The sequence below is a fragment of the Corvus cornix genome, chromosome 8 (assembly GCF_000738735.6).
Source record: "Corvus cornix cornix isolate S_Up_H32 chromosome 8, ASM73873v5, whole genome shotgun sequence".
Lineage (NCBI taxonomy): Eukaryota > Metazoa > Chordata > Aves > Passeriformes > Corvidae > Corvus > Corvus cornix.
Window position 1 is genome coordinate 4151879 of NC_046338.1, and position 24168 is coordinate 4176046.

General features: G+C 45.4%; 1 protein-coding gene across 1 annotated transcript; it reads right to left on the minus strand.

Moving 5' to 3' along the window:
• Positions 1-4525: 4525 nt before the first annotated feature.
• On the minus strand, positions 4526-24120 carry C8A (complement C8 alpha chain). The gene is made up of 11 exons (XM_010408784.4): positions 23897-24120; positions 21819-21915; positions 20709-20853; positions 19445-19589; positions 17681-17870; positions 16225-16425; positions 14682-14922; positions 10237-10365; positions 9457-9614; positions 7193-7415; positions 4526-5305 (listed from the first exon to the last, which is right to left on the minus strand). The coding sequence occupies exons 1-11, from the start codon at positions 24007-24009 to the stop codon at positions 5154-5156; spliced, it is 1794 nt and encodes a 597-aa protein (XP_010407086.3). The 5' UTR covers positions 24010-24120; the 3' UTR covers positions 4526-5153.
• Positions 24121-24168: the final 48 nt, after the last annotated feature.

The following is a 24168-nucleotide window of genomic DNA, read 5'->3' on the forward strand; positions in this document are numbered from 1 at the left end:
GGACATCTGACCTGGGGAGAGTTCACTGTGAAAAGAGACAGACTGAATGGTTTGCCATCCCTGGAGCTGTGCGTCACAGTCCAGGTCTAACAGCAGAGGAACTTAAAACACTGTGCACCATTCCATGAGCCTGGATCATTCCAGGGCCTTGCCTCCTACAGCTTTGTTGGTGGTTAATAGTTTTTGCAAAAACATTTGGTCGGGCCTGCTGCAAAATAACCAGCGACACCTTTGCTCCAAAAGACAATTCCACCAGTGCAAAGTTGCTCATGAGTGTTGTGAGTCTTCTAACATCTGCAAGGTCAAACTCTCTTCCAAGGGTTTTTAGCAGAGCTGCTGATGGTGGGCTGGTATTGCCCGTTCCTTTCCTTTCAGACTGACGTTGTCTGAATGTAATTCCTGTGAGAGCAGCTCAGGCTCCCTGACATCTGAACAATGGAACATGCATTTAGTTGTAGCCCTCATGCCGCCTCCACACTTATCGACAGGGCTTCTGTGACAGCTTTAAGAAAGGCAGAGCACATTGCATATGTAAAACAAGAGGGCTCTGTACTCATTATGGGCTTCATCATTTAGCTGCCAACCCAAAACATTTCCCTTTTCCACTGCATAGCTGCACTATCTTTTGTGTGATGGAAATTTGCCCAGAGATTCTCTTTTGGGTCATGATCAAAGAGGTCACTGCTTGTGTGAAGTAGGATATTCCTCCAAGTGTTTTGCAGGGGCTGTGTAGGAGCTCTGGAGATGAGGACCCTGAGCATGGTTCATGGGTGCCTCTGAGGACACAAGCTGCAGTGTCATTGCCTGCCCTTCTCGAGAATCATCGGTGTAATCTGATTAAGGACATTTCTCAGATGAGTCAAGTGGCTTTTTTAAATTTAACCACCTTTCCTGATCATCAAGCTGGTTAAACACACAGCAGTGGTGCCTCTCTCCACTGCTGTGGCAAGGAGAGCCAAGTGTAGTGACCTGAATTGTTCCCAAATCAGAAAAACCCGGATTTTTTGAAGTGGTGGCAGTACCTGAGTTTGTATATTTGGGCAGCCGGGGTTTTGGAGGAAGAGAGGAGAGATTTGACAGTCGTCAAGATCATCAGGATAGTCTGACTGAAGAATGAGTTCAGCACTGGTTGAATATTCAGCCTGTAGGCTTAAAAGCCTCCCATAAAGGACATAACTTTATCTTGTCCTTGTGATTTTGTGCTTTGATTCGCCTACCTAATGATTTATTATAACCTGGGGGGCAATAAAAAATACTGTGCTGAAGCTTTTATTGTTTCATTTTGGTTCACATTAAATTTTGGTACCATCTTTTACTGGTGTTCCTAACTCTCACTCCCAGTGTAAGTTCAGATTAATAACCCACGTGTGAGGGCTCGGGAAGGCTGCAGGCGGCTGTGCACGTGTTCAGCTCTGCTTGTGCCCTCTGCTTAAGATACTGGTCTCAGTGGGCTCTGCTACGTCCCATGTTGTATTTTCACAAGTTTTCTTGAGGAAAAGAATAGGATAGACACGGAGAGGCTGTATTTATTTGCACCTCCCTGCTTGAAGACATTGCTGCTGTGGTACAGCAGCTACGGAAAATCCCAGAGAAGTGTTTCAGGTGAGTTGTAATTGCCATATCCAGCTTTCCCAGGACAAAACCAGCTTGAATCTTGCCACCCCTAATGTCTCCATCAGCAGTGGGACTCTGGACTGCTTTCCAGCCTGGATTCATGTGCTCCCTGTTGTGTCGTATCACACAGACACTTTACCTGTGAGGCTGGAACGTGATCCAGGCTGCAGCTGGGGACCTGCAAATTCAGTATTGCTAAATTACTTCACCACGCTCCTGTTTCTCCCACTGCTAGATGGATGCAGTTGTTCCTGCCCAGGTTCTCTCCCACATGGAGATGTTTTGTTGAAAGCAACCCAGAAAGTCCATGCAGAGGTGTAAACAGTCCCCAGATTTCCAACTCCTGGTTTTACCCTGGTGGCTGAAGAGCCCAGTGAGCACCCAGCACAACTGCCAGACTTCAGGTCAAATCCTGCCTGCAGATTTATCTTCATTTTATATCCCATTTTGATACCTCCTGCTTCTGTAAATCAAAAAGCTAGCATTGAATACTGTCATTATTGCCAGTATAAACAAATATTTTTACTTACTTGTAGTTCAGCACCACAGATCCCACTGTGTTGGGCATGACAGAGAACAAACACCAGTCCCTCCCCAAACTCGCCAGAACCTGGAATTTCTTTTGTTTCAGGTTTTTGTGGTGGGATTAAATGTTTTGTAGCTCCCTGTGCCTGTGCATTCCACTGTATAAAAAGGAAGACAACAATTTTTGAGCTGCTCCTGCCAGGGAATTTCTGCCTGCTCCAAACTCCGAGGCTCAGAGGGACGCAGGAGCTGGGGCAGCCGACGTGACATTGACCCCGAGGTAGAAAACAGCTCTGTCTCAAGCATTGCCCTTATCTCCTCTTCTGTTAGCTGGTTATCTGGAGCCTACACCTTGCAACCTCAGGTGTATTGTCATCAATCATTTCCTATTTTCTTCTGCGTGCTGGTTCCTCTCTGCCCTTCCTTTGTTAATAACCCAGTTTGCCTATATCCATAAAAATATCTGATTGTGATACCATTTATCCAAAGCGCCATACATCCATCATGCGCTTACGAGCGAGATAAACAAGGTCTCCTGGGAAATATGCCGCCAGAAATATATAGGATAAATAACTATATCAAATGTATGTCAGTGTGCAAGAGGGGAAAATCCATTCATTAGAAGCCGGGTGGAACTGCAGCGTTTTATTGTACCCTCTAAGCTTTTAGTTTAACTAAGAAACACACATTTTTGCTGCTTATCTCATCTTGCACAACTCTCCACTGCCCACTTCAGCACGAGATATATTAGCTTCTTCCACTGCCATTGTAAATGTGTAATTGCTCATAATCTTTTCTTCTTTATTTTGTGTTTTTTTTTCTCCCAGGCCTTACAGGCAGCTTCTTCCTTTCTTCTGACTTCAGCTTCGCTGCTCCTGGGTTTCAGCAAGAGGATGCTTGAGCCCTGGGGTGGAGGGGGAGGAGGGGGGCACTGCCCACCTGCCTTTGGTGTTTGAAGGAAGCCCTTGGGTTTGTGTCTCAGTGCCTTGGGCTATGAGGTGAGGGATGAGAATGAACAACTGCAGGTAAAACATAGGTTTTTTGCTCTTGTTTATATGTTTCATGGTGGTATTTTGCATGCAGTTTCTTTAATCACTTGGATTTATTCTTTTGGTTTTGGTTTTGGTTTTTTTGTGGTTCTTTTGTGATTTATCCTTCTAGAAACAGCTCTAAAAGCTGAGGATGCAGGTTGTTTTCCTGCAGACCCCATCTTTTCCCAGCCTCCAAGGCATCAGATCTCTCTGTTCATTAATTTCTCCCCTCTGGTCAAAAAAGAAGCTTTCTGACTGAGGTGACTTTGTACTCATTTACTTGCAGGCATTTTCCTGAGTCCTAAGAAGTCGATGTAAAGGTAAGAATTGCTTGTGAGCCAAACTGGTCCTTGCTGTAAGAGCCCTGCCTCGTGTTTCCACATAACCTGGCAGCCCAATGCCAAGCAGCATTCATTAAATCACCTGTTGTGATCCTACATTTCACATTCCTCTGGGATGTCTAAGTCACACCAATCCATGGGTGCTTCATGCTGCTGCATTTCCTGACACAGAAGACATCAAATTCAAGCCCTCAGGAGCAAATTCCTCTCTGGGTGAACAGCTCCTTCACCCGGAATAGCAAAGTTGGCCCAAAAGGCCATGGCTTTGCCCCTCAGCAAAGGGATTTTTCACAGGACAATCCATCTCAGGGTTCGAGACAACGTGGTTTGTTGTTTTCAGCCCGTAGTTTCATTTACAAGCAAAAGAGAAGTGGTGAAAAAATTGGCCTTTGGCAAACATGCCCACAAAAGAAAATATGGGGCCAGATCTTCAGGTGCCATAAATCAGCTGCAGTGAAGGTGCAACACTGATTTACATCAGCTGAGTGTCAGCCTGTAAATCCCCACTGACACACAGTTGAAAAACAAGCATTTCCAAGCACCTGAGCAATTTCTTTCACTAAACCACTATTCCATTCTACTCCCTCTCTCCATTCAAATGTCTACAGAAGGGCTGCTTTGTGCTTTGAGGTTTTGGTGCTGTTGTTCATAATGGCTGATTCCTTCTCAGGGCTTTTTCCCCCCTTCTCCCCCCGTAATGAAAAGCTCAGTAAAATGAAGTGCCATTCGCCTTCCGTCCATCCCAGGTTTTTGTGGCAGTTCATTAAGAAGAGAGAGCTGCTGGCTCTCGCCGTGGTCTCTGGACACAGTTCAATACTGTGTGCATTCTTGTGCTGAGATTTACGTCTCACATTCAAAAAAGCCCCTTAAATCAAGCAGCCTGTTAGCATCTTCTCAGGCTCTGTGTGCCTGGGAGATAAAATGCCTGCGTGCTAATAGTCAATTCATCACTGATCTTACAGAGCAAAAGCCTTTGCTTGTGTGGGAACATCCTCTGCCCAACGGTTGCGTTCGAGCCTCTCTATTTATTGCTTTATTTACTTATTTAAAATTCCTCATCAGCTCGGGCTTACATTTTGTGGTGATGCTTCAGCATCTTTGGGCTGAAGCCTTCTCCATGCAGAGCAGCATATGGCTTTGCAGGAAATCCAGCCCTGGCCAATATGCTGGACTTACAAATCTGACAGTGCCAACTTCCAAAAGTTTTCATGGTACATATGTCAATACCAACTGCATAGATCGTGAGCTTTTCATGTGTTTCCCAAAGGGAAACATATAAACTCCCTGAGAGTCGGGCTTAGTTATGTAAACACTCGCAGTGAATTTATTTCATGACACGCTGTAGCGCCGCGGTCACCCCGCAGCAAAACCACCTCCTTTGGGTGGATTCTCTGCCATCTCCTGTGCTGCAGCAGTGGTGTTGGGCACTGGTGGGGCTCCCATCCTGTCTGGTGGGACTCCCATCCCATCTGGTGGGGCAAAACCACGGGAGCAGTTGGTCAGGTTTTACACAGTGAATTCAGCACGTATAGAAACACTTTACCAATCAATTATCTCTCCCGGGGATAATTCCATAGCATGCCTGGAGTATTTATGGCCCAGCCCAGGTTCCAAACCACGCTGTTCCAGGCACCTTGGGCTTTCAGCAGGCTCTGCTCTGGAGGTTTCTCCCAGCACAGGGCTGCCCACCGTGCTGCGGGGCAGGGTTGGAGCACTGCCGGCTGCGCCGCGACGTCCCTGCCTGGCACGGCGACCAGCCCGACCAGCAGCTCCAGCGCCCGTCCGTCTCTCCACCTGCAGACACATAGAAAAAAAAGGGAAAAACAGACCAAAAAAAGGGATTTCAGGTCTGGTTGAAACCTCTCTGGATATGGACTCCCTGCTCTATCCCAGCTGTGCCCAGGCTGTTTAGATCAAGGCACTTCGAAGCCAGGGCAGATGAAACATCATCACCCCAAACACCAACAGTTGTTTCTTTTCCTTCTCAGCTCATTTGAAAGCCTGTGTCTTGGTTTTCCTTTCCCAAAGGGTATTTCACAGCTCTCTCTGCAGCAACTTGCTCACCTCTGACCAAGGCAGAGGGACAAAAGTCCCCGAATGTTGTGGGGATGTTGTGTAAAGTCCTTTTGGAGATGGGTCATTTCAAAGCTTTTTCATTACAGTACAGACTGAGTTGTCAGGAGCGGTCGATACTATGGATTATAGCAGTGCTCCTGAATGATGGGAATGCTTGATGGCTGTCATTTACTGTCGTTTTTTATTTACTCATCTGGCCTTCATGCCTGGCTTGGGCAGTTTATTAATCCAGACAGCGCAAATGGATGTGTGTGCTCTTACTTAGTGCTGGCTGGAAAGCTGGGTTTTCCATCTGCTGGAACATTGTGCTTTTTAAAAAAAAAAAGAAAATTTAGTTTGGTCTTAAATGAGTTTTGGAAGTGAAAATTTGAAACTAAAGTTGCCCATGAGTTAGAAGTGTGCCTGTCCCCACTGTTGGGAAAATCAAGGAGCACAGGGCTGGCCAGTTCAGTGAGCTGCTTTGGTGGCGGGTCCTGAGGTTCCCAAGCAAATTCCTGAGATTTGGAGACAACTTAAAGAACCTGAGCTTTTTAAAGAAACCCACTTTGCAGTCAGTGAAGCTAAGCTTTGGCATTCAGCCTCAAAAACTGTCTCCCCAGCTCTGCTCCAACTCCTTATCTCATCACGGCTTTGATTTTCTGTTGGTGAGCCCACGGTTGAAGGCCTGGAGCTCTGCCTGGTGGAACTGCTCTGAAGATGGATTTTTCTGCCAGCTTCATGTGCTGAGATTTAGACTTTTTTTGTCATCATGAATCAGGACAAAAATATCCAGAGAGAACTGCAACTTTTTTTGGAAATGAAAGAGCCTGTTCCGACCTCGCCTTTTTTTGCTACCCACTTAACTTTTTAGGATAGTATAGAAAGTGACAAAGAAAACATAAATATAAGCCTGTCACTTCAGAAAAACATATTTTTTCACCCCAGAATAGACACTTCCCTCTAGTCAAAACGCATCCCAGGAGGGGGTGGGAAATCTGGTGATGTAGCAATTTTTTACTAAAATGGCATTTTTGGTGGCACGTTGTGTGAGCAGTTGCTTCACCTGAGCCTTTCCCCTTCCCTCCCCTCTCTGTCTGTTGAGGTTTATGCTCTCCCCCTTGGAGCAGCCATCCTTAGCGGCATGCCATGAGCCCTCCAGAGGATTTCCTGGATTTAATCCAGCGATTAAACACACCCTCATTTCCACTACTCTGTTTGTAATAGCCATAGAATCCTAGAATTCCTTGGGTTGGAAGGGAACATCTAATTCCAACCCCTCTGCCAGGGGCAGGGACACCTTCCACTAGCGCAGGAAGCCCCATCAAACCTGGCCTTGGACACTTCAAGGAATGGGGCAACCCGTGCCAGGGCCTCACTACCCTCACAGCGAAGAATTTCTTCTTTAATCTAACCCTGCTCTTTTTCAATTTAAAGCCATTCCCCTTTGTCCTCAGCTGCTAAACTCAGTCTCTTGCAGGGCTGCTCAGGATAACGCAGCAACAAAACACAGAAGGGAAGGTGGGATTGATGTGTGGATGCCAGGAGCTGTTGGATTAGCCATATGGAGGGGGAAATCCATCCCCTTTGCTGCCTTTGCCCCTCCCCTGCTGCACCCTGGGCTCTCACCTCGGCGCTCAGTCTGCTCGCAGGCAGGGCCTCTGTAGCCAGGGCGGCACTGGCAGGAGCAGGTGTCTCCCACCAGGACAGGCTCCCCATTGTTCTGGCACGTTCCACAGCGGCAGGGGTTGAATTCCAGCAGGAACTCATCCAGAGCCCGTTTCAGGTGCTGCCGTTTGGTTTCCATGTGGCCGAGGTTGCTCCTGCGGAGGATTTCGTGGATGGGCTGCAGCTGTGGGGGATGGAGATGGATAGCATGGAAACAATTTCAGCTGGGCATCAACTGGGATGCAGTGACATTGCTGGATGAATTCAGGACTCGGGAAAAACTCATTTGTCTTCCTCGACAGCTGCATGTACATCATGCAAATGTGTTGCTGCCCCAGTGAGAAACCACCGTTCCAAAACCTTCCTCATCCTGGAGGTTTGTGTGAGATTGGCTTTTCTGGACATGCTTGGGAGTTTTAGTATGGATTCGAATGATAAATTAAAACACCCCAGTAAGCCCGTTTTTTTGACTGATTTCTTAGTGCTGTCACAATCCCTGAGATTCTTGCATGCTTTTTGCCTTTTTGAAGAAAATGTTTTGGTAAGAGCTTTGGACAGAGGGTATCATCAGAATTTATTGCCATCCTATCATTTGCAGTGGCCAGATTGTGAAATATCCAGTAAATGCTGAGAATGAGGAATTTTGCCTATGTATTTTTTGCCCTTTGATGTAGTGAAATAATACTGTCATCTACAGCTTTGGGAATGTAACTCGCTCATCATATTTTCCAGCAGCAAAATCCAGTTCCTGTATACCAGTCAGCAAAAATAGGCCAGTATGGGCAGCTGCAATTAGAACTTGCCCAACTGAATATTAATATTCAAATGAGCATTAAAGCTAAAAACTTGGGACTGTCTGAGGACACTTATTTATGTTTGTCCATCGATGCAGCTGTGCAAACGCTCTCTGTCTAGGCCAGGAATTTGTTCCAGAGAAGAGCTGGGTGTCAGCTCACTGTGCAAGGCACAGTGAGAGTGATTCATGGGGAAGATCAGGATCAGCTGGGCTTTGGGAAGAGCTCTTAGGCAAATTTGCACAAGCCTGTTTGACAAACTGAGGGGGCTGCAGATAAGAGCTGCTGAAGTGGACACGGGCGCTTATCGGCCGCTCCAGTTGCAAGGTGACTGCTCAGCTCTGGAGCAGCCAAGAGAGAGGTCAGTGCATGGTTTACTGGAAAACTGCAAGAAATTTTGCCCAGAATTGATGGGAACTTGTGCAAAAAGGTGAATAACCTGAAGCTGGATCTGAAAGCACTTGAGTCTTATCAGATCTTTCCGCCACCGAGGTGCTGCCCAGGAAAGCTTGCACAGTCCTTCTTGCCCTGCCAATAACACAGATAATTCCCAAATCCATTTTCCCTTCTCCCACTCTCTGTCAGAGCTTTCTGCTTTCAGATGAAGACAAGAGGGACAGAAATGGCAGCATGTCCCTGCCGTGACAGAGGTCCTTCCCCCACATGCCACAGCTGCTCCTGGAGCAGATCAGCGATCTTGGCGTCTTGGGGTACTTGTGGTCCTGCTGACCACAGCTGAGGAGTTGTGGCCACCCCCTCATGCCTCTGCCAGCGCTACCCTGGATTATTTTTTCGTAGGGTTGCTCTTCTCTGTCCCTTTCCATCCCCTCTGCTTGCCCATATCTCCTCCCCCCCTCAGAAGCCCTATAAGGTGCTTCAGTGATCTTCCCATTTTATGGGGCATCCAGTGGAACAAAAGGGAGAGTAGAGCCTTGCTGCTTTTTATGGCTACAGACCCTCTTTGTGGAGTGTGGGGAAAGACAGGACACACTTGACAAAGTATCCAGGAGCTCCCTGCTCAGAGAACTCCTGGAGGGGGGCTGTCTATGCAGAGCCTTTGCTGTGTGGGGGGAAACAAAATGCTTTCCCCAGCCCCCTGTGTGTCCCCAGCTTATACAGGAGAGCGGACAGCACCAGGGAGAATAATAGGGATGAATACAACTGTAGTTCATTGTGAAGCTGTTGGGGAACACATCAGAAACTTAACCTGGCACTAATCCAGCATTAAGCTCCTTGTCTGTCTCCCTGCGGATGCAGTCGGTGGGAGATGTACTCCCCATTGTGAAATGAATAAGAGGTTACCAGATCAGTGGCCCATTACATTTAATCTTGTTCTGTGATGGGATCACAATAAAAATACGAAATGATCTGCTCGACTACACTTTCATTCCTTAGAGCGGCAGAGTTTCTTCAACTGCAGAAAAGCCTTACCTGGAAATCAATAACAGCAGGATTATATTTTAATGACCTTCCCCAGTGATGATACATTTTGCCATCCCAACTGTTCAGGAGCCCTCCGCTGTAACTGGTATCTCCTCCTCTAATCCGGGGAATAATATCTTCCACAACTGCACTGTGGCTCTCAGAATCTGGAAAGTTGAATTACACACGTATTATTTAGCTGCTGTTTCCACACAGGCTCCAGAAACTGCTAAATGGAGGTGAGATCAGTCATGCAGGGGGCTCTCAGGGATCTGGCTCCTGGGATCGATGGCAGCCCAGTGCTCCCTGCTTGTGGGGTGAGCCCTCATCCCAAATCCTCTAAGCTGATAAGACCCGAAGAGCCTGCACCCCTCCAGCCTTGGTTTCTGGGTAGGACATGGGCAGTAGGTCACACTGTCTATAGCTCATTATGAAATGTACAAATTTGGTGGCTCCTACCCTCTTTGAGTGCTTTTTATAGTCAATTTTGACTTCTTTTAGTTGCCGTGCATGCCCAGTCTGTCATTGCTGAGGACTGCAGCCTCCCATCCACCCCACTGCCTCTGTTTCTAATATGGTATTGCTACATTAATTCCTGCTCTTTTAAGAGGGATCAGTACTCCTGGAGACTTGGACCCAAAGTTTCTGCTACCTGTCCTACCTCTTCTGGGCGATGACACCAGAGCTCCCTTCCTCACACCTTGTGTGACCCTACTCAAATCCCCATGCCCAAGTGACCAAAACAAGTGACCCAAGGTGCCTCAACAGACCCCTGCCCTGCTGCTGTACCAGCTTTCCGAAATCCTTTCTTTTTGCAGTCAGAGTATGTCAGAGCTGCACTCAGATTCAGGTTCTCCTTGCTGGCTGTCATGCCGAAGAACAGGCCAAAACAGGCACTTATCTCCTCGGTGCTAATGGCTGCAAAACAGAAAGTAGACAGGTAAATTCAGTGACTCATGATGTTTGTTTTCTTACTTCTTTTTTCTATAATTGAAGAAAAGATTCAGTTATTTTCATGGCTTGTATTTTGAAGTCAAGAGCTATTCTGGGCAGACCACAGTGGAAAACCCCAATATTTTATTGGGGTATGTGGGGCCTATCATATAATAGGTGTAAAACTTGTTTCCTTAGAAAATATTAGAAGAAAGTAAAAATCTTAACGCAAGGCGTCAGGCACGTACGTCCTGTTTGATCTATATATTTAACAACAAACCTTTATTTTTTTTACAGACTAACCATAACTAGGGTAAAGCTGGGAACAGCAGCTGAAATTAATAGATCCTCGCTAATTTTCCTAAACTCAGGATCTGACCCACCTATTAATGGCTTAAGCAGCACCGTAAGTAGTAACTTGGAAAAGGTCTGTGTGCTGAGAGCTGCCAGAGCTTTGCTGCCTGCTGCTGCCAGCACCACCACATACATCATGAAAATATGTAACTGGAGACCCATGAAGCGACTGCAGAGGGGAGAAGGGAACTAATGAGGTGGTTTCACCAAGGTAAGCAATGTGCGTATTTCATACAGCCTGGTTTTATGTAAGCACTTCAGTGTACTGCAAATATAAGGCCGTCTTCTTTGGTAGTTAAAAAGTCCATTGATTTCAGTAAATGCAGGTATTGTAAGTAATAGGTAACTTTTATATTGCTCTTTTTGTCAGAGGACCTTTAAGTGTTTTACAAAGGAGCCTGGTGATCAATACCATGGTATTGAAAGGAGGCACAGAGCTCAGTGGGGTTTGTGGGTTGTGGTTTAATGGTCTGAGGATTGAACCTCTGTCCAAGCCCTGACCTGGAGCATTGTCTGCTGAATGGCCTCACCTCAGCACTGGGGCAGTGCCTTGCCTTGCTTGTGTTGAAAATACTGCTCAAACACTCACAGCTCTGGTTTTGTGGAATCCTGGAATGGTTTGGCTTGGAAGGGACCTTTAAGGGCCATCTGGTCCAGCCCCCTCCCCTTCATGGGCAGGGACATCTTCAACTAAATGAGTTTGCTCAGAGCCCCATCCAACCCGGCCTTGAGTGTGTCCAGGGATGGGGCATCCACCACCTCTCCAGGCAACTTGTGCCAGTGTTTCACCAGCCTCATTGTAAAATATTGCTTCTTTAATCTACATTGACCCTCTTTCAGTTGAAAACCATCACCCCTTGTCCTATCACAAGAGGCCCTGATAAAAACCTGTCTTTCTTATAAGTACTGCAATGTTGCAGTGAGGTCTCTCTGGAGCCTTTTCTTCTCCAGGCGGAACAACCTAAATTCCCTCAGCCTTTTCTCATAGGGGAGACTCTGCACTCCTCTAATCAGCTTTGTGGCCTCCTCAGGACCTGCTCCAGCAGTTTCATCTCTCTCCTGTGCTGGGAACCCTGGAGCTGGGTGCAGCACTGCACATGGAGCCTCACCAGAGGGGCAGAATCCCCTTCCTTGGCCTGCGCTTGGCCTTGTTGGACCTCATGAGGTTCCCATGGGCCCCGAGCTTGTCCAGGTCCCTCTGGGATGTCAACTGCACACTTGTTCCCTTCTGCACACCCTGCAGGAGAGGCTCACTGGAGCCAGCCGGGGCACAGATCTGCTCCTTGGCCTGGTGGATCCAAAGCCTGGGGAAGTTCTCAGCATCCTGAGAAAGGGGCTGCAAGTCCTGGCTTCAAACTGGTGAGAGCTGAGACATGCTCCAGACTTGAGTGGGAACTGCATCCCACTGCAAAACTGGGCCCTTGAGAAAGATTAAATGTGCAGCACTCAATTACTTGTACTAAACTGTTCAACAGTTGTAAACACAGTGGGTAAAGTTCATTCACCCAAAGCAACATGAGTGATTGCTTATCTTGGTGCTGGAGTGCCATAAAATTAAACTTGAGGAACACCCTGATTAATTGATTTGCCATGGTTCCCGTTGAGTAATTATGTTCAGTGAGGGGCTGTCGATACCATTCGCTATTGGTCGCAGCAGGATCGGGTCTTGATAAATGAAAAGTGGTTATCACTGCAAAAGGGTGGCCACAGTAAATATTGGCACTTGAGGGGGGGAGCCCTGATAGGGGTTTTTTTTTTTAATATGATATAATTTGCGATAGTTAAATGTGCTCGAGTGATAAGATTTACTGCTGCATTTTGAATTAATCAGAATATATGAAGACTCTTTCTAATTTACTCCGCGCATAATGTTCCTCCCATAAATGTTCTTGTAATGTGTGAACACATTATACTGTTTTCTGCTAAATAATAGAACCATAACAATCTATTTTAAAAACAAGTAATGAAAAATATTGATGGCAGAGCAACGAGGGACCTCGTTCTGACATATGTATTTATTTCACTCATGACCACATCCATATAAGCCCTTGCAGCCTGAAAGCTGGGAATGGGTCTGGCAGCAAAACTGCAGCCCTAAGCTCTGCAGCGAGTTGTGGATGTCTAAACAGAGAAAGTGATTTCATTTTCAAAATTCAGGTTTCCTAAATGCTCAAAGTCCAGCTCTATGCCGACCCAGATGCTCAGTGGCCACCTGAGCTGTGTCTCATTTAGGGAGGACTCAGCCAAGGGATCTTTTTCCCGAGTTTGTGCTTTAGTCACTGGTCTATGAAAAAAATGAATATTCTCTGTTCCAGAGCATTTAGCAAACAGCCTCGTGGGCTGGATGGGCCCTCAGGATGCAGTGGTTGATCTAAAGCAGTGCCACGCTCAGCCCTGTGGGGACTCAGTGATGCATCTTCAGAGCTTCACTCATCTTAGGAAGCTCTAATTTTAAGACTTGAGCACTTACATCCTGATCCTAACCATTCCTCAGGCAAGGAGGATAATCCTCTTGCAAACACAGCCTCCAAGCATGGCTGTGATCAACATTAGAGAAATCAGGGTTTTTTTACTAAATGCTTTCAGACAGTGGCATATCACACACTGCAGGTGGGTCCTTCTGGGTCAGCACTGTGTGACACACAGCACTGCTGGCTTGGTAAGGGTGGACTTCCTGGCAGAGCCTGGATTAGATGAAAATTACAGAATGGTGCTGCATTCGAATGAAAATTACATCCCTATTGGGGCACATTTTTGTCTTTTGCTGGACTTCAGCGTCCTTCTTTCCTAAGATAAGGCATCTCGTAGCAGTAAATCTCCTTACATACACAGCAAGCACAAGATAAAGCAAAATAATAGCCTCCCTCCACATGCTCTTGATTAATTCTTCCTCTGAAATTGGCAGTGTGCTTCCCGAAGACTTGCTTGCCAAGACCTTATTCACTTCTGTATCACTCACCCTTCAAAGTGAAGAAGTGATTTGAAGAGGCATCATGTTTCCAAACATTAGAGGTTCAGGAACTTGATGAAAATTCTCTCAATCAGTAATTTCTTGAGGAAAAATTGGCATGGCTAATGTGAAATACGGAGTGCACAGTTATCCTAATGCTGATGGGGCCAAACCATTTCAGACTAGAGGCAGAATCTGGGTCAGAACCATGAAAATTATTAAAATTACCAAAGTTACAGCAATTTGCACCTGTTGTCCAAGATCACAATTTCCTTCTGCGTCAGTGTCTGGCCTGGAGTTACCAAGGCAGTGGTGCCCTCAGCACAGCAGAGTGATGGCCCTTAGGGGAAGTGGGATCTATTGCATTGTTGACACCTTTACAGAAGTTGACAACCTGGTTAGTGAGTGAAAATCCCATATTATTTTTCTGCATCCCATGTTTTTGGTTAGGAAAAATGTTACATTTTGACTCACCAGCAATGGCAACTCTCACGCTCTCGGTGTCTGCAGTGGGTATTTTATCTAACTGAGATTTAGAGGTAGGCCTCTCCAGCCTCATACACTCCAATTTGTTGAGAACTGGAGCTAACAGGGGTCTGTTAGTCTTCAGATGTGGCACTAAGCAGGGTAAAGTGGCAGAGGTATGGCCGAGTGCAGTGCGATATTTCCATTTACAGAGAGTTGCAGCCCTCACTCCCAACAGGCTAAAATGTGAGTGGGCTGATTTGCTGTGCTCTGGATGGCTTTGCAGCGTTCATGGTGAACAAAGATGACAAGAAATGGGGCAAGACTAGCAAGTGACACTGAAAAAATGGAGAAAATAATGCTCAGGTTCCTTCCTAAACTACCGCAGGAAGCACATTTTGGGACACTCAAGCTAATCCCAGGCCATGTGGCTAGTAATGTCACCAGGTTGGAAATACCTGGTTCAAAGCAGAAAGTTGAGAACAGAGAATATACTTTGATATATTATTTGATATATATTTGATTTTCTGACCTTTTCTTCGCATTTCCTCCTTATTGATGACAAGGATGTACTCAAAGACACCCCCCATGGTGCCAGATGTCATGAAGTGGGTGCCGTAGTCGTTGATGAATTTGGCATACATGCCATAGTTGTAGGTGTCTGGGAGGTCCTGCAGCGAGAGTAGCACATCTTCATCCAAAACAATGTTGTCCCTTCTCATCTTGAAGCGGGCTGTCTGCACCTTGGTCACAGCTCTAATGAATCCAACATCCTGTAGGTAAAGGAAAGAGGAGCTGCAGTCAACATTAATTTAAACAAATGAATTTCTAGTCTTTAGGCTTGCAGGGGAAAGCCTGAGTCTCTGACTGTCCATATATGTTGAAGGCATGAAAACAAGCCCAAGTTTAAATGAAATAATGGTAATTCTGTTTTTAAAGTCTCTCTCTTACGTGCTGTGGAGGGAGGTGGAGGGCCTTGGGGAGTTGGATACTGTGGGGTTTTTTTTAATTGATGTGTGAACACGATCAGACTTGGGCTCCACATGATTCCCCTCCATTCTCCATTTCTGCCATTTCTTTTTCTGGTTTCCTTTCCATATTGTTTATTCCCTTTTTGCTTTTTTCACAGCCTCAATCAGTGACAAAGCACAAGGGTCAAGCCCAGCCCAGCAGAGGGGAGATTCCCTGGCCAGGAAGATGCTGATGGAGGGAGAATTTCCTGGATATACACCAGCTCCAAGCCTCCACCTCTATATTTGCCATTGCTTTGGACAATCTCCACTGCAACATGAGCAGCCCTTTAAATGATTCCTCCAATAACTGATCATCATTTAGCTGCAAACATCATGTGAGTCTGGACAAGGGCACAGTAAATACTATAATGGTGCTCATTTCAAACAGCTTTTAAGGGCATTTTAACTTGGAACACCATCAAAGTAATTCTTCTTTATTGTTTTCTGTCAGCAGCCACGAGAGAAGTGGAGATGGGGCACAGTAAATGTGGGAAATACCAGCACTCATGTTATTAGATTGGAAAGAGGTCATCACAGCCAGTCCATGATGTAAACCCTGTGTGAGAAGTACACCCTATTACCAGGTGCTATTTTTTCAGCGTGGTATTTTAACGTCCTGTAAAAAGCAGCCTATTTCCCCATCACAAGGCAGCTCGTATTAATTTGAGCAAGATATATTTGCTACCGGAGATCATTCCCGGAGGATAATTGTTTTGATCAGCATCTTGATATTCCCTCCTCCCTCATCGTCACTTTTAAGCATTTTTTTATTTATGTGCTTAATGTAGCCATGAAACAGGATGGGGTGAGATGACATGTGCCGTGGCACTCCGTAATTCAATTTTATTCCCACTCCCTGTTCGCTAAAACATACCAGGAACAGCAAACAGGATTACTAACGATCATACATTTGCAATTACATGAACAAATTAAGGTACAATTACCCTGTGTTAAAAAATGCAGTTGAGAGAATAAACTGACATAAGTTACAGCCAGACCATGCGATGCACAGATGATACGACTGGAGCAGATGCATCACTGATTTGGTTGGGTTTTTTTTACCTTTTCATTGTATTCTGTGAAATTCTTCAGGGATCCTTTGCCACCTGATAAAGTCAGGCCCAGGTTTAACATGACATCTGCTCTGCCAGGCCCAATTCCAATGGTGAAGCCCGTTGTTTTGGATTTATCACTTTTAAGGGCGTCAAGCAGGTCCTTTGAATCGTCATAAAACTCATAAGTGAATCCAGAATCAGCATGAGCCTAAAATGAAAGGAGCAGACATTAATTTTTCAGGTGCTTCCCTTCCTTTTCAATCACTACTTCTTGAAGGAGCTGATAGTACCTCTGTTGAAGCCCGTGATGCTCCTGACAGCACCAGCACTGACTTCAGTGATTGTGGAATAAGGAATTAAGTCCCTTGCCGTTTCATTTGGAAATACGTGAAAAATGTGGATAAAGCCAAGCATTTTGCTTCATCCATCTCCAAGCAGGGAAGAAGTTTGTGTTTACCCACTCAAAGCCAGAGCTGGTAATGGTACCTATTAAGACAGCCTGACACTTCCCATTATAAAACCCTTCTTCCAGTTCCTTACAGCTCTGCCAAATCCTAACGATTTGGACTGATTTTTTTTTTCTCTCCAGCCTGCTTCTGGATGAATTTATTTAGAAAAAAAAAAAAAAATCAACATCTATTTACAATGGCAAGGCTAGAAAACAAACATTGTTTTGCCTGTGTTTTAGAGAAGTGACCTTTTCCTTGACAGCTCTGCTTTGCTGGCACATGGAATCGAGCAGCTCTGCTGAATCTGGGCTGTGCCATTTGCCAGCTCTGTAAAAAGCCAGCCCCACTGTTCAAACAGGGGACTAAGGGACTCTGCCTTCTGGGAGGACATGAAAGCTACTTGTACTGAGTAATATTTCCCAGGGTTAATGTGTTTTCATTCATTCATGTCACAAAACATGATGAATGTTCAACAGTGTGGCCAAGGCACCCACTTAGAACATGGGAAACCCAAGCTGAATCCTTGGTCTGCTTGGATCAGTGTCCAACATCAGATGTGACCTCGTGGACTATAGGTGTTGTGATCCATGGTGGTGGGTTTCAGGATCCCTGTCTCACTCAGAATTGGGATTTATGCCCCTTGTAGCCACGCCATAGACATAAAACGCTTTCAAAGATTGAACCAGCAGCATCGGTACCATTTTACACATGGCCAACTCTATCCCTAGAGAGGCAAGAGGCTGGTGCAAGCTCTACAGCTCACTAATAGCAGAATTTAGAGAAAACACCTTTCCCTTGGCTCTGACTGGGCCAGAGGAAGCAGTGGGGACGCCTGGGTGATAAAGCACGTTAATTCCTTGACGTGCCATAAACCAACATTTACACCATCAAGTGCCCCTTGAGGTACCTTAAAGACAACCTACGGAGAATGATGGAATGTACCTAATATCTTTGTGGGAAGTTTGGCTTTCTGCTGGGAAACTACTGCTAAGTTTGGCCTCCTGAAGCACTCACCAGGAACTGGTATATGTGGAAGTTGTAAGGCTTGCGGAAATACTTCTCGTCGTCTCCGTAGTACAGGCGCTCACAGGCGGCGTCGTACTGCAGCTCCCGCCACTCCCCGTTATACACGTACTCACAGAACCCTCCAAAAAATCCAGGGTCGTATATGTTCTGCCTCTCCTCCTGTGTTAGGATGTTGTATCTTGGAAAGAAGTAGCGTTCAGGAAGTTACCCATAGCTCCGGTTTTGTTTCCCCAGTCTCTGTCACAGGTTCTGCTGACACTACAGGTTATCTATCCTCAGGCCTCCTGAGGATTTGGAATAGAACTTAGAGTTGGGTGGGCTTTGTTATCTTGTTGTTGTCTCCTTCCCAAAGATAGCAGGAGACAAAGACCCATTTTATTTCCAAGACATTAGTTTGGACTCAGATGCAAGAAATGGAAGAAATCAGTGAAGTTGCCCAGCCCCTCCCTGCAAGCACAGCCATGAAAGTCCCAAAGTCCTGGAATTCCTCCAGGTTCCTCTTGAGCCTAATGCATCTCATTGTCACAAAGTGCTTCCTGGCATTCTCTGCAATTATTTTCTCTCTTAATTTCATCTCTTTCTTTTTAATAATGGTCCCATTTCTCAGGGTAGTTAACACCCTCCCTAGACATGAAGCCTGTGCTTTGCCAAGTCTGTCACTTATTATTTCCTTATTCCTCCTTCTTCCTGCTCTCCAGCCCTCACAGCTGCTGCCCTCTGAAATCCCTCCTATTACTTAGTATTTCATGTAATTCCGTGGCCCAAAGTGAAAGCATTATTTAAACTAGGCAGCAGCACTGCTCTTCTCAACAGGGAACCATCTTTAGGATTAAGATAGCAAATGCCATTGCTTTTGTGTGTTCTGCAGGAGAAACACCTCAGAGAGCAGAATTAAGCAGGGTTCTCAGTGAAAATTAATGCATGCCTTGTAAAACTTTGGATGGACCATCCCAGGCCCTGGGCCAGAGAGACATTTATCTCATGGACTCCAGAGAGTGTCCCATTGAGCTGATGGGAAAGTTATCCAACAGCTGGCTCCATTCTCATCCTGTAGCCCATGTTCATAAAATCCTAGAATGGTTTGGGCTGGGAGGGACCTTAAAGATCATCTTGTTCCAACCCCTGTCACAGGCAGGGCCGTGTTCTCCAAATGAAGCAGTAGCTTGGTTAAAACACAAAATTTACAACAAGAATGTCGCAGTGCACTATTTGCCTTTCAAGTTCTTCTGGATTTCTCTTTTGCCTGCAGTACCTGATCAAAATTTGAAACTGAACAGGGAAACACTTTTTGTGAATAGGAGTATTTACATATACTCGTGTGGAGCTCAGGCTCTCTGCCTTGAATCTGTGCTCTGAAGTCCTAAATCCTGGAGTTAAATCTCCTTAAGGATGAATGCCAGCAGGGTTCTGCATCTCCAAAGTCTGCTGTTTGCTTTTGTCTACTGGTTTCAACAACTGAAGAAAGCTGTGAGGTAACTGGGATATATTTGTACAGGAGTATAAAGAGGGCATCACAGGTACAGTGTGGCTGGGAGAGGCCAAGGTCAGGTAACAGATCTGAGACAGAATTTGAAATAAAAGCTGGAATGAACCCTCGTTGCTACCCATGGTCACATGGGACAGCACCTCCCCTTTGGGTTCTGTACAGCCCTCTATCAATTCATGGATCACAGTTATTACTAAGGAAGCGCAATATAAGAAACATAATCCTGGTTTGATTGTGAGAGGAGCGGCTATTGATTAATTACTCACCCTTGGACTGCTTTTTCCGCCCCTGGGATTGGGAACAGATGTTCACAAGGGCTTTCAATATCTTCATTCTCACAGTTATCCTCATCAGACCCATCTCTGCAGTCTCTGTCTCCATTGCACACAAGATGTCGTTTGATGCAGCGCCCTAAAGTGCACAGATGCAGGCGGTGGCTTATCCGCCCTCCAGAAATCCTGGCTGGCAGCTTGCACTGATTGTGCTGCTTTTCACCCACATCTCAGGGCCACAAGGAGTCATGCTGGGTGTTAAACACAGAGCTATTCCACTGGGAATTTGCTTTTTCAAGCTCCTGCGGAAGGTCTTTGTGACCTAAACACAGCACAGAGTCCAAGCTGGCCACTCCCATGGGCTTCTGCCAGGTGGGAATCAAGGTGAGATCACCTCGCTGTCCTGACTTAATTTTCTAAAATTATGGTCTTGGAAAGTTGGTATAGGAATAGCTTCTCCCCTTGGCTTAAGGAAGTCAACTCCATCTTATTAAAGTGCAATTTTTTCTCTTCCCATTGCAGGAAGCATTTGGGGAGTTTATTGCAATAATTAGAGTGCAAGAATGGATATTTGCAGGAAAGGCAGCGTGGAAGGGCTTTTGCTTCTGGGAGTGTGGATAAAACCTTGAGGACGGAACTGGCACTGCTTAATTTACCCCAGGGGAATGATGATAACCTGCTCCAGCTGGTGAGCTGGTCACAGAGCCGACCTTTGGTTCCAACTTTGAATAGAATTTTTGTTAAACGCTCAGGATGGAAGTTGGAGCCATTTGTGTAGGAACAAAAATCTGTCAAGGCTGGTCAAAGTTTCAGAGAACAGCCGTTTTATATCCTAATCCTCAGAGCTGGAGATGGCTAAAAATAACTAAATCACCCCAACAGATTGCTGGTTGGATTGATGATTGAACTCTGTCTCTAGCAGGGGAGAAAGTGACGCGTTGCGGGAGCGTTGTGCCCGCGGAGGGGTGCGTGAGCGCACAGCACAGTAGTTGGAGCAGAATATTCCTTCTCTCTTTGTTCCACTGAAAAATTCACATTTTCCATGTCACACAGCCTCCTTTTCTACCCAAATCCGAGTGTGACATGGATGGATTTCTGTAAAACTGGGGGGAAAAACACTAAAGGAGGGAAAAACACTAAAGAGGGGAACTTTCCTGCTTTCTCTTGTACTGGTTCTCCCTCCTGCTGCCCAGGGCAGGGGACTGATACTCCCAGGACCAAAACCTCTCTGGCCGGGGTTTGTGCCTGGTTCACTCACCTGTTCCCTCACACTGGAAGTCCTGCCCACACTGTGGTGGCCCTGTGCACGTTGTCTCAGCTCGACAGGCTTGCTCATCCCAGAGGTGCCCCGCGCAGCGTCGCCCTCCAAACTCTGCTGCCTGCACCAGCCGCCGGTACCGGTGCTGCACAGAGACACAGCCACTTGTATCCCCCAGAGACATCACCTCCCCAAGCCATAAAGCAATCAAAACTATCATTTTTGTCTATATTCTTGGTTTTGTGTGTGTGTGTGTGTGTGTGTGTTGCTTCAAGACTTTGTGCATGATACAGGGAGGAGAGTCAGCAGAGAGTTTGGAGCTCAGGTTGGCTGGAGTTCATACACATGAACATAGAGGGGAGTTTAATGGAATGGCAGTTTAAAAAATATCTCTGCTTTATACCTTGGAAAAATATGGCATTTTTCCAGCTGCATATGCTTTGTCCTGCAATGCACCAGGCTCAGATGGACACAGACACTAATTACAACACTGATCCTGCAACATTTCTGATGGATTATTAATGAGAATTGCTGCTCTTTAAACTAGGAAGGGAAAAGAAAGTAAGGAAAGGGAGAAGAGCCATAGAGCCACATTATTTACTGATAATATACTGCCTATAAGAACAGGAACAAAAAATGCAGGGATAACATAAACTCAGTAGAAAGCAGAATTATGCCAGGTATTTGAAAATAAATTCTCGAGCTATGAAGACATATGTGAAATGATATAAAAATATGAGAACAGGAGCTGATGCATGAAGGCTGCTTCTAATCTCTTCTCACTGGACTATTTGCATTAAGAAGCAGGGGATACTTAATTAAATCTGAGATAGAAAAGGAAGAAAGTCTTGGGCAAATATTCTGGCCTGATTCTTCCACCATTTGCCTTGATTTTGCTTCTCCTGCTCTGCTGCCTCGAATGAATTTATTCCCCAGTTTACACCAGGGTAAGTAAGAGCCTCTCTAGCAGAGGAGCATTTCCATCATATTTGGATGAGTTTACTGGATGCTTCAGAATGATGAATATGTATAATATATATAATTAATGTGTGTACATCCTCATCACAGACACATCTGAAGATAAATGAATACATTACAGTGGATCCTTACTTTTTTCTCTTGGCAAGGGAAGCAATCAGTCCATCCTGACCACTGGCTCAGCTGACAGTCGACAGGAGCTGGAGAATTAACATCTCTGCTGCTTCTTCTAGGGAGGGGAAGAGAGAGTGGTCTAAGGTCTTTGAAGCAGTGTTTTGAAAGGGGGTGGAGGCTGGAAGAGGGAAAATTATCTGTGTGTGTGTGTGTTTTTCCACCAGGAAGCTGTTTCATAGGAAATGGGAAGCATCCCAAGGTGCCCCATCCAAGTATTCACCATCAGAATTGATCAGATGCTGCAGGTGCAGTACCTGGGGATTTTGTCTTGGGTTTCATGGTCTGCCAAGAGATCCTCACCCATTCCAATAGGTAGATTACAATTAAAAATATATATACAAAATATATACATAAGACCGAACATCCTGAGAAAAGAGAAGGAATGTTGTGAAGAGACAGGTTTTAAAGAAAAGCTGATTTTTTGCCTTTCTTTTCACATCACAAGCACATCACAATCTCCAGGAGCAGGGATGCTTATCACTACTGAGCCAGTTTTGACATCACTTTCTTTACACCAATGTGAGCTCATGATTGGGATTTTTCCTGGCAAGTATGAAAGGAGATCCTGGTTTCCATGGGCTTTGTGGAATTCTGGGAATGGCTACACCAACAGTGCTGAGAGAGTGAGGTACAAAGGATGCTGACTAAGAATTTGTTGGTTGAGTACTTCTGAAGCAAAATACATAAACTCTGAGAAGAAGAAAATAATTAAAGGGATATTATAAAAGGAGAAAATGGAAAATACTTCTCCTGTCTCCCAGCCCAGTCATTACAATCTCTAGTTCTGTCCCTACTCCTAAAACCTTCATTTGTATGAGCCATTTCTTTGTCTTGAGGAAGAATCTGTGGCGTGCAAATGCAACCCTGCACTTGCCACAGCCTTCAAAGCATTTTGAGGGTTTGTTCTGAGTCAGAACATTATTATTTTTATTATTATTTTGGTGATTAACTAATGAGCAGTCTGTTTTACTTACAAGACTGCAGTCCAGGGAGAAATATTGGTAATTAGGGGAGGTACGGAGCTCATGGGGGATTCATCAGAGGCTGGGGAAGAGATTTACTAAAGGAAAGCCACAGCATCTCAGTAAGGGAGCCTGTGGGTGCAGATCCGTGTGTGAGATGAAAACCCAGGAGCCTGCAGAGGAGCCCAGAGCTGGAGGACACACAGGTATTGATGCCTTTTTGCTCTGACAGGAGGATTTGTGGGCTGCCTCCTTCAGCACTTCGCGAAGTACTTAATTGGCTCACCTTCGATTGGATTTTACATTTACCTCTTCATTATTCTGCCTTGTTTGATAAGTTCATCAAACATCAAAAATCTCGTCTTTGTTCATTTTCAAAAGGGATTATCGGAATAAGCCTTCATAATTAAGTGTATCACTGCCACAGTTTTTTTCCTTTCTGCCTTCTCCTTGTCTCCATGTTCCAATTATCACTGATACCTTTTTTTGATCCTTCTAAATCATATTTGCCTTTACAACAAGCCTGAAATTAATAGCTGTAGAAAAAAAAATCCACCCATTTCCCTATCATGACACTATAGCTTTAGAAAGAATGTAACTTGTTTATTCCTTTCCTTCAAAGCCCAAGTGACACTCGGATAGGTTAATAATACTGTTCATGGAAAAAAACTGAGGTATGAGGATCTGGCTTGGACTGAAACTGGGTTGCTCACATGCATTTGTTAGCTTCGTGTTGTCAAATGTAAAATAATTATCATGCAAAAGAATATAAAAAATATTAACTCATAAATCATCCTGTATAGAGAATTCATTTCAAGGGCCCAAACCCAGCATGGTAATTTTGGTAAGGAAGTTTAAGAAGGCTTAATAGTCATCTGTAAAAGAAAAACCGTTGTGCAAACAGTTCCTTTAAGAAGGAATTACGATGCCTGGCTTGGGCTTTGGACAACTGCCAATTTTTTTTTTTTCTCTCTGGTAGCTTTGTGCACATGCCTCAAGTTGGGACAAAACTGATGGGCTGACTGACGTGCTGGTAATTCCTGTATGGAAATCTGGGAAGGGGAGCAGACTTACCTTTGGGAAGGCAATGCCTGAAGCTCCCTGCACGCCGTGGCCTGGCCTGGCGATAAAACCAGTGAGCACATAGACAGGATCAAGGGACAGAGCTGACCCAGGCTCCTCCACATTGCTTTGCCATATGTAAATGTTTGCTATAGATCAGCTGCAAACCAAAGCTTTTAAGTTTTCAGGACTGCTGGAAGGAGCACAGAGCCCACCGGGCTCCGAAATGCTGCGGTAAATCATTGACAGCAGCACAGATCGAATCACAAAGAATCAGGACACAT